General features: G+C 31.6%; 1 protein-coding gene across 1 annotated transcript in view; it reads left to right on the top strand.

Annotated features, from left to right (window-relative positions):
- The window catches only part of LOC127709615 (uncharacterized), a 164,652-nt gene that overhangs the window by 25,782 nt on the left and 120,872 nt on the right, over window positions 1-17,998 (top strand). The window contains exons 3-5 of the mRNA XM_052215219.1: window positions 2,921-3,017; window positions 3,956-3,989; window positions 4,484-4,610. Of these exons, the coding sequence (XP_052071179.1) occupies window positions 2,921-3,017; window positions 3,956-3,989; window positions 4,484-4,610 (258 nt within the window). The remainder of the gene's footprint in view (window positions 1-2,920; window positions 3,018-3,955; window positions 3,990-4,483; window positions 4,611-17,998) is intronic.

Genomic DNA, 17,998 nt, shown 5'->3' on the forward strand with positions numbered 1-17,998 from the left:
ATTGACCAATAAAAATTACCGTTATTTGATGATATTTATTCGTTAAATGATCAAAAATTTGTGTTCCTTTGGCTCCATCTTACGTTGTTTATGCTCGTTCGCTATTCCGTGTCTTTACTGATGTTATAGATTTTTAGTGAACGTAATGTCTGTATCACAGGTAATCACTAATTACTTAGAACCATTACTGAACTCTTACATAGATATAAATTGTTGGTTTGGGTGGAATTTGGCTGTAGAAATTATTAGTATATTCAAAGAGTTTTCATTAAACTTTAATTTTTTTTTATAAAATTGTGTATGATTTTGAAATGTATATGGTGGATGGTTATCTGAGTAAATGGTCCAAATTTCATTTTCGATGTTAACCAGAGAGAGATTGAAATGACCATATTAAAACTAAAAACAAAATTGCTCTCTTAATTTCCGACCATGACCCTTCATGAATTATCCCATAAAACCATGAAGGGGCTACAAATATGAGAAAGCTATTGAAATTTGGCAGTTTATAATACGGAACCAAAAAATCTCCCTTTCAATTATGATGAGAGTGCATTGAACTTATGGGGAAAATAATTGGTTTTCCGTTCCTTTTTCCATTTAAACATGAGAGAACCTTTCACTCAATTTATTAAATGCCTTTCTATTAAGAATTATGAGAGACTATAAACAGAATTATCATAAACAATAAGTTACATTATTTGTTAAAACTAAAAAGATATATACATCAGAGCTATACATAAATGAGAAATGTGTTCTTTTCTGCATGAAATTTTTGGATGACTTGGTACAGGACATTTTAAGAAAAAAATGGTGGGTTGAAACTGGTTTTGTGGCATGCCAAACCTCCCGCTTTTATGGCAACGTCAAACACAACACCAAAACGACAACATCACATGACAGGACCACAATACAAATAAATGGGAGAACATATAGGACAAAGAAACGCACGAATGATAGCTAGCAGAAGGTACTAGGCTTAAAATTCAATACGCCAGACGTGCGTCTCGTCCACACAAGACTAACCAGTGACGCTCAGATAAAAAAAAGTTTGAAAGCCAAAAAAGTACAAAGCTGAAGAGCACCGAGGACCAAAACTCCAAAAAGTTGCGCCTAACACGGCCAGGATTTTCTGCCTGGGACAAGAACATCCTTATTATTTAGAATAATTTATAATTTTGCAAACAGTAAATATTAAAAAATGACTATATAATAGATATACATGATAAAACCAAAGTGGGGACTAACTACAGAATAAAAACGGATACATTACATAAAACAACTTAATCCAACATATAAAAATACACAGCCGAGTTAGCTAAAGCCTCAACGCACAAAGTGACGTCACATTTGAAATTCTAAAAAAACACACAAAGTGACGTCACATATGAATTTGTAAAAATATTTCCCAAAAATAAGATAGGATTAGGATTGATTCAAGATAGATTTGTAATACTGCCATTACATTTATTAATAACAATGAAAATACAATACTTATTAATATCAAATTGTGGTAGTAATTAGATAAAAGATAGGGCATTGTACAAAATGTGGGTAAAACGTTACAAACTTATAAATGTTTAAAGTTAACTTTTGAAATGAATTATGTTTGTTAAAATATCCCATACAGCTATAGAAGTGTTTTTGCAAAATAAAAATGCGGAGTAGCTCCGTTAAGAACATAAACAGGACGTTGTGAATAAAGGTGTAAATGAAGGAGTAATATTTATATGTAATGATAAGATTGAAGATGAATTATCACGTCCATTTTATGCATATTTTTTTATATGGTTTTCTACGTCAGACCCTCTTTACTTCTACAACAAACTCATCAGTGACATTCGAATCGAAAAAGTAAAATTGCCAAATAAAAGACGTAGTTGAAGAGCATTTAGGACCCAAAATCCGAAAGTTTTTGCAAAATACAGCTTAGGTAATATATCCCTGGGAAAGAAAATCCTTAGTATTTCGAAAAATTCAATGATATGGTCTCCATGATCGTATCAAAATCGAATGGCACTTTTATTTTATCTAAGTAGATTGTTTGTTTTATATTGTGTATATGCTTTGTATGTACTGAATGTTTATGATTTAAAATTAGAGAGACTCTAATAAAAGATTGAACCTTGAATCTAAGATTTTGCAATCGCTAATAATAACAACAGTCATTATTCTAAATAACAAATAAAATATTACCATCACTTCATAAATAATCACGAAAACAAACAACAAATATCAGATGATATTTTGCTTAAAATAATATGGATTAAAAAAAATTAACGAAAAAGAATAAAAGGGAACAGAAAAAAAATGAAAGAATAAATAAATAAATAAATAAATAAATAAATAAATAAATTGAACAAATTGATGAAATAAATAATTAAACAGATACAGATCTCGATCCATACTATTTTTGAAATAGAACTTTTTGACTCTTTCTAGGGTATAACTGTCAAAATATGTTGTAGGTAAAACTGTTACAGTTCCTGACAGATATAAGAGAGGTTAAAACTGATCACAGAAAATTTAATATTGATAGCAGGTCTTTGATCTTTGCCTTTTATTTATTTACAATTTTTCGAGACACAATGCGATTAAGGGACTTTTGCCTTTAGTTTAAGGTCGTATGTTGACCTCTTGGTGTTGTCTTAATAGAAAAGAAAGGATATGGGGTATTCATTTATGACACAAAATCAGTATAAGCAGAGCAAAAAACACAAAAAGCAAAGGAACAGCGCTTTTATTGCTGTTCTTCTTCTGAAAGTCACATTGAGGTCTTCATGATAGAGCAAAAAAACTCTCTCCTCTAAGTTATGCCTTTTTCGTGCCGTTGAATTGCTGTCTCACTGACATTACCCTACATCCTGTAAATGCAAATTGCTGTCCCCAATTAATAGATTATTTTATTATATGTTTGCAGATTAGTTTCACAGCAGTGAATGAAACAAACCAGCTGCAAGAAGTTCTGCTGAAGGTCTACACATTTTCTTTTGTCTCTGAGGATCATGAAGGAAAGGGTGAGCTTGATTTTGAGTTTCATGAAATTTTGAATCGTTTTTTATGATAATAGTAACAGCTGAATTTTCCTCTTTTTCATTTTCATGGAACAGTAAAAGTAAACAAGATTTATCATATATGTTCATAGACTTTATATAGAAATAATAAACATCATTAATATAAATAAGAAGAAGCTTATAAAAGGTCATAGATATAAAGATTTTTGTTAATGATGTTGATAAAAATCATGTGATATATGTTCTATGTAAGAAATTATGATATGAAAGAAGATAGAATAGAGAGGCGAAAGATACCAAAAAACATTCAAACTCTTTATTTAAAAACAAACTGACAACGCCATGGCAAAAAAAGCGAAAAACTACCAAAAGACAAACAACAGTATACAAAATACAACATAGAAAACTAAAGACTGAGCAACACGAACTCCACCGAAAATCGGGGGTGATCTCAGGTGCTCCAGAAGGATAAGCAGATCCTGCTCTACATGTGACATCCGGTGATAAGTCTCATTCGGTAGAATGTTATATTATGAGCAGATTTAAGCGTTTATACAGCGGTATACTACTATTGCCTTTATTTAGAGTTAGTAAGTCTCAGTTGGCATCTTCGAACATTCATCCAGTGGCACTTTTACATAGACAAAATAGGAGTATAGATTATGTCCACATGAATCAAATCGATGAAATTCTCGGGGATGTATGTTAGTTATATTAGAAAGTATTGCCAGCAAACGCAGGCATACTGGTTTATACCTTATATTTTTCAGTTGCGATGTACTTTGAGATAACTTCTTACATTTAGTGTTACATTTAGTGTTACATTTATTATCTCGAGTCTCTTGTATATTCAAATCGCATTTATCACTTATGACATACTTGCAGCTACTGTAATGTAATTAATTGGCATATTTGGTTACAAAAAGTATCTTTTTTTACAGGTACAGGATCAGAAAACTTAGATTTTACAGAGTGGTAAGACTAACATTATTTTCTACTAGTTATTGCCTTAATTTATTCGTTTTACTCTATTCTTTTCATATTTATATCAACCTTTTCTTCATATAACACATCTGTTTTAAAAATCAATATTAATGGGATTCAATAAGAAAATACATGACACGATTAAATAGTAAGAATTAATTTGAATATATCATATGATTTAACTACACATGTTAAAACTAGATCTATGATCCATGCTATGATAAGCAATAATAAAAAACAAAACAAATCAATACAAAGTCAGTTTCCCAATTTTTTTCAGATCTGATCAGTATGATATTTACTTATTTCATTTTGCGTCATGTCATTTATCTCCACTCGCAGGTTGTGGAATGGTTTGAAAATCTAGTAACTTACATGCATTTATTAAAGCTTTTTCAAAACACACTCCTTACTGGCCAACTGGTTCAAATCTTAGAATAGACTTTTCCTCGTTTTATTTCTGTTTAATTTTTGTTTCACTACAGGTTCTCCTTTAAAATTAACTCATCAGGAGAGATAAGCCGCGTTTACCATGAATCGGGCGAACATCACGATGTACTGATAGCTAAGAAAGGCTTCGCTTCTTTGCTGTCATCTAAACTACAGGCACCGGTTAGTAATGGTTAACTATATGTTATAAAGGATATGCAATGAATATTTATAATGTGCAATGGTTTACGCCTAAAATGAAGATGTGGATACTAAAAAATTCCAAGGATCTGTAGAATACATACAACCTTTGTCTCTTTCCTCTTACAATAGTATTAAAACATTTTACTTTTCTACCCTTCACACAAGTATTCCCAATTCCCAATTCCAAACTAAAGGACAAATTGAAAGAACTGGTCCTGCCATGTTTCATAAAACATAATGGCCACCTAGATATAAATATCTTGTCTCAGGGAGAGATAAATCGTGCTTTGTATAAAGATGCTTGATTTCTTGATTGACAACATATTTGTTATGTTTGGAGGACCTGTTCAACAAACAATTGGCATTCCCATGGGAACCAACGGTGTTCCTCTTCTTGTCGACTTGTTTCTGCATTCATCTGAGGCTGATTCTATACAGGAGCTAAGGAAGAATGAAAAGAAGCTAGCATTATTCTTTAACTTCACTTTCATAAAGAGTATGTCCTCACACGAAATAATTCAAAGTTTGGTGACTATGCTGAACGCATATCTATCCCATCGATCTTGAAATAATGTATACTACAGATACAGTTAAGTCTGTCTCACATCTTGACATTCATCTAGAAATTGACAATAAGGATCGGTTGAGAACTTACCTTACGACAAAAGAGTTGATTTCAGCTTCCCAATTGTGAACTTTCCATCTCTATGTAGCAGCATTCCAGCAGCGCCTGCATAGTAATATATAATATATAATGATAATAATAAATACTTTATTCAAAGAGGGTAACATCAGTTAGTACAATACTAATCTCCCCTGAGACCCTCTGAATTACTCAAAATATAATATGATATTATATAATAACATACATCTAACTATGCAAACAAATGGTGAAAACATATAGATTAAGTGTTATGTTTCATGAACGAACATATTCCATTAATGATGCACAAGACAAATATATGGATTTTTATACTATACATAAATTTCTGTTATTGTTCTAACATGTTGTATATGAATCTTATAATTAGTTATTTTGTTCTTAAACAAGAAATTATGATACTTTTACTTGAACTGATCTATATGTTCTAGCTTATTTATTTCTACGGGAATACTGCTCCAAATAACAGTAACGGAATATTGAAATGTCTTTTTCATACAATTTGTTCGTGGAGGTGGTATGAAGAGACAAATATTGTCTGATGAACGCAAATAATATCTTGCATTGACATGTTGGTTATTCGTGCAATACTATTTACACACTTATATCTAGAAAGAGTATAAAAAGTATATATCTCCCACTTCATACGATATTCCAGAGATTGCATTTCCTATCATGACTTCCCTGATAAAGGATTGCTGCTCACAAGGAAACTGTTAAATTAAGAGTTCTTAGTGGTGAAGTTGAAATCATCCCTCAGAAAATAGTACAAGCGCCCTCACGAATTGGTTGACCGTTATATGACGACGGATATGTTCAAAATGTCGTAATCACAATCTCGTCCTCACTACCTCGAATGTGACCTACCAAATTAGAGATATATATCTTAAAATTGTATAACTATGGAATTTTTCTGTAATTTTATACAATTTTTGTGTTCCAATAATTCTCAATAACTGGTATGGGCAATTTTTTTCGGAATATAGTGAATATTTTTAAACATTACATTATTGACAGCTGGTTATATTTAGATTATACCACTGTATCGAGTGTGATACGATATTTCTCAACTTGAGACAGTTAAATTTTCAAATTTAAAACGCGAGCCGAGCGTTTTAAATATTTAAATTTAACTGTCTCAGGTGGAGAAATATCGTACCACACACGATACACTGGTAGAATCTGTTTCTCTTGTGATCTGCAGACAAACTTCTTTTCCAATTATCTGCAAAAAGATGTGTTCTTTCTATGTGTCGCCGTTTTTCGTGACGTCACAGTAGGAAATTCAGAAGAAAGCAAGAACATTTGACGTCATAATTGAATTTTGACCTATAAGTCCTATAAAGAACTTAGATCAAACGAACCACACGTTGATTAAATAAAAATAATCTACTGGTCAAAAAAGTTATAATCGACTAATAATTAGAGAAATATATATATATGTGTTTCTCTCAACTCCATTATACTAAAAATGAGTTAAAGCTGTGGGGTCATTGATACAAATCACAATAGACGACTTTCGAATTCGTGTACTTTCTCGTACATTTCCTATGTCACAATGCTTATTTATTGCGTCACAGCCAGACCCGATTGTTCAATGAAATCATTTACACCGATAGACCTCGTGTAACTCATTCATCTCAAGATGGTGTATTGATGGCACTATGAACTCTCATTCTAGATTTTCATTCAAAAACACTTATGATGTTAAACACTTGGCAACAAATTTTTTTCAAAGCTTCAAAGCTTCAAACAGAATCATCATTCTATGTGCATATCTCATAATAAAAAAGTATTGATGACTTGACCAAAAACAAATATACTCCAAGGACATTTAATAAAATAGATTTAATTTAGTTTCCATTGGATAAACACAAAGACAAATTGAATTATTTAGTCATTTTACTGAATGTCCAAATATTCAAAATGGTAAAGTTGAAGTCATCCCGTGGGCCATTACTATTTAGATGACTGGTACGGAATACCCGTGTCACAGATGGTCACAGATATGTTTTAATTGTCGTAGACTCAATTTGTTCTACTTTTCTTAGATAATGACATCTATGAATGCGACTTACAACCGAATACTTTCTTGCCATGAACAACACTTAACATGACTCTGATGATGGAACTGTTTACCTATCCGGAGAACCTGTGTTCATCCGAACTTTGATAGGGTTCGTTTGTTCGATTCTTTATCATTTTCTATATAATATTCTATGGACTTTATTTTTTAGTGGTTTTTATTTGTGATCATGGTATTGTCTGTTTAATTTTCACCAATTTAAGCATTTGCCTGCCCTCTACGACTTATGACTTATGATTTTCCCTTTTTGGTACCTTCTGTTTCCTTCTTTTCTCATGCAAAATAGGCTACGTTAATTGTATTTACAAATGTTTACAAATTGCAACTTCGGTATTCATCTTATAAGTTAACTCTTAAATCCTGTATATTCTTATTTCAATTTTGCAGGTAGGTAATTTTTCACATTTATAATTGCTTATTTTGGGAAACAAAGAAAATTTTTTCAGAAAATCCTAAACTATTGTTTGTCACTGCCATGATTTAATCTATGATATTTTGTTATATATCTATACAAACCATAATAATAACTTTTTTCCATAATTTAAGGTTTATGAAATCTTAATTTCAAATGCAAAGTGGGAGATTTTCGTTTGACGTAATGTATTTTAATTTATCTTTCCAATCAGTTTTGTTCTTTGTGAAAATACAACTTGATTCATATATATTTATTAACAAGTGTTTAACCTTAGGAAATTTAAACAATAAAATGCTATTTTGCGCTGTTATGATACCAATATATTTTCGGAGTAAATTTCGTTATTTAATCTAAAAACATGATATCATATGGGATACAGATTGCAAAAGATAACTAATATAACTAAACTACAGTTCTCTCAACTCTATCCTTCTTTGTTGTGAATAAAAACTTAGCAATACTTAAAATTACGATTGAACTCTACTTTTAAATTGGTTAAAGCTCAAATGCAGGTCAAACAATCCAAAATTAATAGGTCTCAAAAGTCATTCTGTATCCATATTTATAGACTAAAAAGTGGCTAAATACTTTTCCTTTCTCCATGAAAATTAAGTTTTTATCCCTGCAGACGACCAAAGCACACATAGAACAAGGGCGTTTTGATGAATAGACCTTATTCTATAAATGGTTAAATTTTAATAATTAACATGGAAACCAAAGATATGCTCCTATGACACTTATTGAAGCCGACGGAATACGGTCATTTATGTTTCTTTGGATATCAACGAACTTTGAAAATATGGATCGTCTTTCACTGTATATTCGATATCAAAACTACATAAATTTCCTTATAAAAAACAAAATGTTTGGTGTTTCTTATCATCAACAAAACATCATTCCAAATATTATTATCTATTATAATTTTGATGTGTCTCTTCTTAATTGAAATCAAGATTTGAATAAAAATAACGTGTTGTCGTCTGAATTTATCAGGACTCAAAACCGGATTTCGGAGTTTCTATGAAACTCAAAGTTGTAATTCAAATGAAAATTGCAAAGATATTTTACAGCATATTATATGTATGTCCCTCTCCTCGGTCAATAGTATATATAAAAGCTTATGACTTCTCTGTCCTTCTCACAAGTTTTCTTCATTTTTGACTTGACGTCAGATTGGCAAAATAGTGACGAAAAAAATCTACAAAAAAAAGTCATAGATGGAAATCACTTTATAGCAAAGACATTTTGTCAGAACATAACATAGCAGTTAATTCATTTCCTTTCCCCAAATTTGTGAAATAGAGGGTACGTCCCTTTACGGAATAAAAAGAATGCAGAAAATTATATTTTGAAATTTAACATGTTCAACAAAACTACTGTAAACCTTAAATCTACGTGATGAGATAATTAAATTTTTTTACGCAAATGATAATTTAGAATATTAACAAGTCGATTTTTTTTCGCCTGCGACGAAAATAGGGATTACAATCCGGCGGCGGTGGCGTAAACTATTTGTATAAAGGTTTATATTTCAGTGGGTAGAAGACCTGGATGCTTCATACCTTGTATGCAGATACCTTATGTTACGAAGTTGCCGTCTGCCATATGTCCATTGTCCTGGACCTCATTTTCATGGTTCAACGACTGCTTGAAAAAAAATACATATTTTGTCATGTGAATTTCTCACTTATTATGAGTATTCGGATAACTATATTTGGTATATGGGATTATATCCGTCAGACAGGATTCACCATGACCTAGTCCTCATTACATGGATCAGTGACCAAGTTTAAGTTTTCATGGTCAAGTCCGTATCTTAGATATTATAAGCATAAGATCAACTTCATGGTTCATTGGACAATGATTAGTTTTTGTGATTTGGTCTATATATCAGATACTATAAGCATTTAGGCCCTATAATTGGTTTAGCACATACTTACAACTTCTCGTCCAATCATATTGCTTGAATTTGCCTTCTAATTTTCATAGTACATACTTCTCCGTGTACTAAGTAACTACGCATGAATGACCACAAGGGTAAGATTTCATTATTTCGTAATCAAGATATGAAAACAAAAATTGCCACTGGCTATTTTGAAATAAAATACTGTGTTCCAAATTAAATTAAATAGTTTGTAATTAGTTTTCACATTGATTTTTAAATATCCTGCTATTAAAATCTTTGGATCTAAAAAATGTTTTTGACAATTGCAAGTTTTTTTCATTTAAATAAAGAGTTAACAAATATGGTTCTTTATACCTTGATTAGAGTACAGCGCTATCTTGAAATTGTAATAATTTATCGTCCATGCAAATACTTTGTACACAAAAAAAGTGTGTACTTTGATTTATTGTGAAGGGAAATAAAGGCAACTTGGTGATTTTATTAACTTTCTTGGGGAAATTGATCTATTTCGTCATGAATTGATTGATTGATTGGTTAATTGATTGATTATTGGTTGCTTAATGTCCAGTGGCAAATATTTCATGCATGTCTTGAATTGAAAAACCATGATAATGTCTGAAGAGAATGTTCCACCTATATATATACATATATATATATATATATGTATACATATTCTGATAAATCAAAAAAACACAAAACCTTTTATCTCTGATCTATTGGTAGTTGCTTTTTAATGCTTTCCGCTAGACTATCTATGGGGACAAACTATCTATATCTTTCAAATAATTTCAATTTATTATAGCTTTAGTTTTACTGTGAATTTGAAAAGTGTTTTCAAAACATGTAAAGCTTCCGCTGCAATTTAATTATTGTCTGCTTTTGGTCAATTCATTTTGTCATCTTACCATGTAAAGAAATACATGTATAGTAAAATACCGCTTTATATCAATATACATACTTACACCAGCAGCCATCATCTTTTCATTCTGGAGTCACTAGGGCCTTTTGAAATCACATATCTTACAATGATACTAGTGAGTAGATTTACAAAACATAAAATTCGTTAATAAGCTCTGTTTTACAAACATCTGTGATACAAGTAGTCAGCCAAAATAAACTATCAATAGACCAATTAAAAGATTACTCGAGTTGTAAATATGTGCTAAATTGGATAGTCTATGAAAAGGTATATACTATGAAATTACATAGTATATACGTATATGTAAGAGAATGATAATCCCTTTCTTCATGATTAAGTACGAGCGTTAGCGAGTACTTATCATGAAGAAAGGGATTATCATTCTCTTACAAACTTAGAATATTGTAAAGTGCTCAAGGCCCAAATGATCTCTTGATTGGTTGTATTTAAGAATTAGTTTCATTGTCAGTGCAATGTTTGTAATTAATGCATGACTTCCTTTTTATGCATTTCATTTATGGATTAGTTTTAGTGATGTAAGGACTTTCTTATAATTTCTGAAAATATAATAGATTGTGTTTTAGACATTAGATGACACAACAGTACAATGAAGTGGTAAGAAATGTTTCCTGATTGTGAGAATGAATGTAAATCATGTAATATTTTATTGAGGAATTATCTTTTTGTTTATTTCCAGTTCAAATCAATAAATTCAAAATTTGAGTTACAACTAAATTTTATTTTATAGCCAATATTTTAGTCCAGTCCTTTACATCAAATACTACTTCATTATGTCAGGGAAATGTTCAAATACAATGTCTTTAAAAGTTTAAAAATATATTCAAAAGTTACACTAAATTCCTTTTTTTAGAATTTTATCCGAATATTGGAAAGTACTATTCTCACCAACCGCGGATCCAGTAATCTGAGTTTTTGAAAGAGTGTAAGCTAAAGATTTAGGTTTTTATTTAATTTTAAAACTTTTTTATTCTTTTTTTTCTTTGCATTGCTTTGATATTGTTTATTTTTTTAGTAATTTGAAGTTATTGATATTCTCATAATAACGTAAACGGTACCAATGTTACTGCACCAGTAAACTTCATCTTATTTTGATTTTTTTGTTTGTTTCAAAATTCAACTTTTAGTCAGTTTTAATCACGTTGTCAAATTCTTTCAAGCTGATAAATGTGCTTAGGGGCATTTGTAACTCATTTATAGGAACTCTTTGTTTTTAACTGTAAGTAGGCCTAAACAATAGGATAATCCCTTACTAAGAACACGATTTCATTCATTCTTCACAATTAAGAAACACTAAAAACTACAATTTCATTGGTCGAGAGCACTTTGCTATATTCTAACTTTCCATAGACTAACCTAGGCGTATAGAATGATTGTAATGTGTTACACAGTACATGTCTGCCTGGCATAGTTCATTGGTCAATATTAAGCTTTTCAAGTTTTGTCACTTTATCAGATACTATGAGCCAAAGTTCATATGACCTTGACCTCAGATTCATGGTTCATTGGTCAATGTTAAGATTTTGTGATTTAGTGATCTGTTTGTCAGGTACTATAAGGCAATAAGGCCACTATATTTGGTGTATGGAATGATTGTTATGTATACATGTCTGTCTGGCATGGTTCATCTGACCTTTACCTCATTTTCATTAATCATTGATAATGTTAAGTGTATGTGATATATGTAGTAAAACCTTCATACTACAGATTTTCAACATAAATTAAATCATGATAAGTAAAGCAGGCGAGACATATCAACGTGTGCACTCTTGTTTTTATCGTAACAAGCAGATAACACGCAATTCATTGTTATTGTGGAGATGTGGAGGAGCTGAGTATCATTTTCTTTTTTAACGTTTTAAAGTTGATGAAGACTGTGGTCACCTATTTCAAGAAATACTTAAAAGTTTTCCCAATTTTCCAAAACTTAACTCAAAGGGTAAAATGATATGGCTTATGACCACAAAAGATAAATCCATTTTCACTGTAGTTAGTATGTGAATGTACACGAAAAGGACTGTGAGATACTATATTTAGTTTTTTGAAGTCCTCCAATCCTTGCGTATCATTATTTGGTATCCGTTGAGGTAAGGAAACCTACACTATTCTCTAAATCTGTGTTATATTAAATGATAGCTGCTGGGTATGACATAGAATGTTCTTAACTTTGTTTCTCTGAATCTGTCACGAGTAGGTTTATGAGTGCTTTTTAGTCCACAGTCCTCACGAGAGCGTCCATTGGTGCCTGCTGCACCTAAACAACAACAAAAAAAAAGGAATCAGTTTCCAGCAAATATAAACAATTACAAGGAGAAAGATAGCAAAAAGAATTTAGAGAGGTGACATTTGCCACATCTCTGGAGTAGCAAAAGAGAGGCAAAAGATACCAAAGGGACATTCAAACTCATAAGTCTATAATAAAATGACAAAGCCATGGCAAAAAATGAAAAAGACAAAAAGACAAACAACAGTACACAAAACGCAACATATAGAAAATTAAGACTGATCAACACGAACCCCTTCAAAAATCGGGGGTGATCTCAGGTGCTCCGGAAGGGTAAGCAGATCCTGCTCCACATATGACACCCGTCGTGTTGCCGCAGTGGTGTAAGTACAAACCCAGTGATAATTAAGTCTAACTCGGTAGGTCACATTCGGGGAAAAGAGGACGGGATTGTGGTTACGACAAGTGGAACATATCCGTCGTCATCTGTGAAACAGATATATTCCATAAAGGTCAACCAATTCGTGATGGCGTCCGTAAAATTTACGGAGGGATGATTTCAACTTTACCACTTGGAACTCTTGGTTTAATAGCTTCCTTGTGAGCAGCAACCCTCTATCAAGGAAATCATGATAGGAAAATTAATACAAGACCTGGAATATCGCATCAACTTGGAGATATATACTCCATATGCAGGCGCTGCTGGAATGTTGCTACATAGAAATGGAAAGTTCACAATTGGGAAGCTGAAATCATCTTTTGTTGTAATTTTTTTGTTTATACAACACTTAAAAATCAATGTTTACTTGTAGTTTAAATCAGTTTTTGATTACATGCAGGCCTTGTGAGTGTTAAATGTACATAAAACGAGATATTCATAACGTAAATATTACGGAAGAAACTTTGAATAAAAACAATTATTCTATTCGTGATGAATTAAGTCATACACCGATTTATTTCACATCCGAAAACTCAAAACTCAAATATCACTCTGTAAGCCTATATAGTAGTAGCATTGTTAGTCCCAATGAAAAACAAACTATTTTTTCAAGAATTTGTTTTTGAGACTGTGAATTAATGTTAAAGTGATACGGACACCGCGGTAAATTGGATATTCCGAAATTAATATCGTAGCTGTATCGTAATTGTATTTGATAATACTTTTACGTGGGAAAATTCAACATCTGCAACCCAAAGCCAATGCAAATGTATGACATATCTTACAGGTAGTAGCCAACACATGGTTACGGTTTCGTGTTTAAAATACCTCCATGACTAATACTTTGAGCTATTTCAGCTTGAAATTTGCATGTACATGTTTTAAGTAAAAATCACAAAATTTCATTTCTCTCCTACTTTTCTGGAAAAAAACAACAGTAACTTTCAAGCAAAATTATTAGACCTTTGATTAATTCCCTAAAATGAAGGAAGAATGCAAATAAATATTTGTGAACATATATAATAATGGGTAATAAAAAGATGTAGACAATTTTCTTGTCAATACTATAAGTTATATGGTTCGCTACTGACCCCCTACGGATCCATAGAGGGTTAGTAAAATCCATAGGGGGTGAGGCCGAATCTCCTATGGATTTTATTCACCCTCTATGGTCCGTAGGGGTCAGTAGAGAACCGTATAACAAATTTATCGCACGCGGGACTTTTTCTGCTGTGTTTTGTAGAAAAATAAACAATGAAACACAACAACATTAATAGATAACGTCACCATTAACAGTAGATGTGCAGTTCTGCCAACTTTTAATAATGCAAATGCGTTAGATTTGGCCAAAATCGTAAAGATCAAAGAGAAAAAACAATAGATCAAAGGAAAATGCCGCCAAATAAGCATGAAAATGCGTGAGACTTGGCAGCCCTGGATGTGACGTCATGAACCCCCTATGAAATTTACTAACCCCCTACGGATCCATAGGGGGTCACCATGTGACGGCGTTAAACCACAATGTGATAATTTACCCGCGGTGCGATAAAATTGCATATAGATTGACTACCGGCAATATAATTTAGTACAGTTGATTTATTCTTGCAATTTCGATATGACATTCTTCATAGTGCCAGAGATATGTCTCTGACAGTACATTGAAGATTCTGAGACTGCTATATAAATACATGTTTTATAGTAGTCTTGGGTTGATTGCCAAAAAAAATGGGCTAATGTTTTTAGCTAAAAATAAGAATAACTCTATTGACAATTGGATTATAATAACCCATTTTGGATATTATAGCCGTCAAATGGGATATAAATTTACATTGCAAAAAATCTTAGAAAAAATATTAAAAAGTGCATTTGTTTAGGTCAATAGTAGCATTTTCTGGCTATCTACTTTTTTAGAAGTTGCTGGATTGAACCCTTTAAAAAAACAATATCTTCCAATGGATCCAACTCATAAACAGCCAGTTATTCCGAAAATTTTCTTACCAAAAGTTGTTGCCTTTTATGTAATCATTTGTAATATTTTCCCTTTAATCCCCCCTTTTTTTTAAATGGTAAATTTATATTTCATTTGGGGTATTATGTCCAAAATGAGATATTATAACAAATTTGGGCGATCGTCCTAACCTTTTAAGACTCGGTCTTCATGACTGTCATAGCCTATTTTTACAGTATGGGTTTTGCGCTATGTTGAAGGATCTATAGTTGCTTACATCAACATCATTTGGTCTCATTTGGATTGTTGTCCCCCGCGTGACATGTTGTGTTTGTGCGTCTGTCAGTCCGGTCTTGTTAGCGCTCTCACATGTGCAATTCTTGCCAATGTCTCCGACAAGATCAACTATTTTTAAAAGAGTTATGCCCATGGAAATATTAATTATATGGAAAATTGCATTGTTAGTGCTTTCACATGTACAAGTCTTGCTAAATTTTTATAAAACTTATATCATAGATTTATATCAGTAATGTCTCAGACAAGATTGAAAATTAGTACCGATCAAATATTTTAAATGAGTTATGCCCCTTGGAAATATAAGTTATATGGAAAATTGCATTGTTAGACCTCTCATGTGTACGAATCTTGCCAGATTTTTATGAAACTTATATCATAGGTTTATATCAGCAATGTCTCAGACAAGTTCGAAAATCAGTGCCAATCAAACATTTTTAAAAGAGTTATGCCCTTTGGAAATATTAATTATATGGGAAATTGCATTGCATTTGCTCTCAAGCCTTCAATTTTCTTCGATATTTATAAAAAATTCTAAAGAACAAAAAACAGAAGTTTTTTTTAGTTATTGCCCTACGACAGATAAAATATATATGCAACGCAAGGGGCATTGGAACTCTGTTCTTTTATTTTCATATTAAAAGGGGCAATTAAAATATCTAATCCTGCAATTGAAAATGAAAAAAGTTATAGAAGAAGAATATGTTAATTTCCAAATACATTGTAAGTCAATCCTTTCATGTACATGATGTATGTTTAATGTGGTTGATTTCATCAATCTTGACAAAGTAAAATGGAAAATATCACACAGTGTTTTCTTTTAATTCTTTGATTTTGCTGATTAACACAGATTTTTTTTATAAATGTAGTCAATAATGTGTTAGGGAATTTTTTATATGATATTAATAATGGATAATATATTTTTGTAATAAAATACAAAATTGTATCATTATAAATTATAAATGGTTTGTCATGTGTTTTGATTGCAACTCCGATCAATTGATGTCCATTACTTTAAAATACCTACACAAGAAACAGGATGTGAAATAAATTTTATTGGATATGAGATAATGTCTTTATTTTTAATGAAATATTTTATGTTTCATTGTTTGAGAAATGGTTTGTCTCTCATTAAATTTAAATTTGTGTTCACAAACATCCGTGTACATTATCTTTTCAAAAGATACTCTGAGTGATGAGAAATATACAAATGAAACATGTTTTGCATATACTTTGAATTGTTAAAAGAAATTTAAAAAAACTTAAAACAGATATTATTTTTGGTAAAAATATTTTCCTTTGATTTTTAAAATGTCACACAGACTTGGTGACCGACAGGATGGAAAACATAGAAGTATAATTGCATGTTTTACATTCTATAATGACCACGAAAGAGTTCGAAAAGCTGCAGCCGATAAATTGAAAAATAAACATGAATTTTCAGTCTATCAACAATACCCAAGAGAAATTTACGAGCGATGTAAGCAACTTATACCGAAGCTTAAGGAATTTCATCGCCACAAAAAGAAAGTCAAACTCATTTATGATAAGCTATATGTCAACGGCCAGCTTTACAAATTTCATCCCCAACATGAGAATCACACAATACATGTACCTGGACAACCGGTGCGTTTGAACAATGAAAGTTAGTACAACACATCAGACAAAAATAAAGTTCATTCTACTGACAATTGTAATCAACTCAATGTTACTTTTCTAAATGTATGTGGAATTAAGTCGAAACTGTTAAACCCTGATTTTGAACTGCTTATTAAACAATATGATATCTCAATTTTTGTAGTCTAAAACTGACGATTATACTTTTGTAGCTAAACACAAAAAAAAATGTAACAAAAAGTCTGGTGGTATAATAATTATATATAAGAAAAGATTGTCAACATTTTTGAATTTTTGTCTCGCCTTGACGGAGTCAAAAAGCGAGACATAGGTATGCTGTTTCCGTGTCGGCGACGGCGTCAACAATGTATTAGTTTGTGATTAGGTCTAGTTCATGGTGAACCACTAGTGGTAGGTCAATGATATTTGGTATGCAGTTGTATTAGCATTGGCACATCTCATTACCATGGAGATTATTTAGCCCCGCCCCCTCAGTCAAGGTCTATTGACTTTGAAACTTTTCATAGTTTACATGTATGAGTTTCTGATTAGGTCAATTTATGGGGAACTACTAGTGGTAGGTCAATGATATTTGGTATGCAGTTGTATAAGCATTGGCATATCTCATTTCCATGGAAATTATTTGGCCCCGCCCCCTCAGTCATGGTCTATTTACTTTGAAACTTTTGCTTAGTTTACATGTATTAGTTTGTGATTAGATTAGTTTAAGATGAACTGCTTATGTTAAGTCAATGATATTTGGTATGCAAATTTATTGGCATTTGTAAGTATCGTTTTCATGGAGATTATATAGCCCCACCCCTGATCATGGTTCATTGA

This window comes from Mytilus californianus, unplaced genomic scaffold (assembly GCF_021869535.1).
Source record: "Mytilus californianus isolate M0D057914Y unplaced genomic scaffold, xbMytCali1.0.p SCAF_7, whole genome shotgun sequence".
NCBI lineage: Eukaryota > Metazoa > Mollusca > Bivalvia > Mytilida > Mytilidae > Mytilus > Mytilus californianus.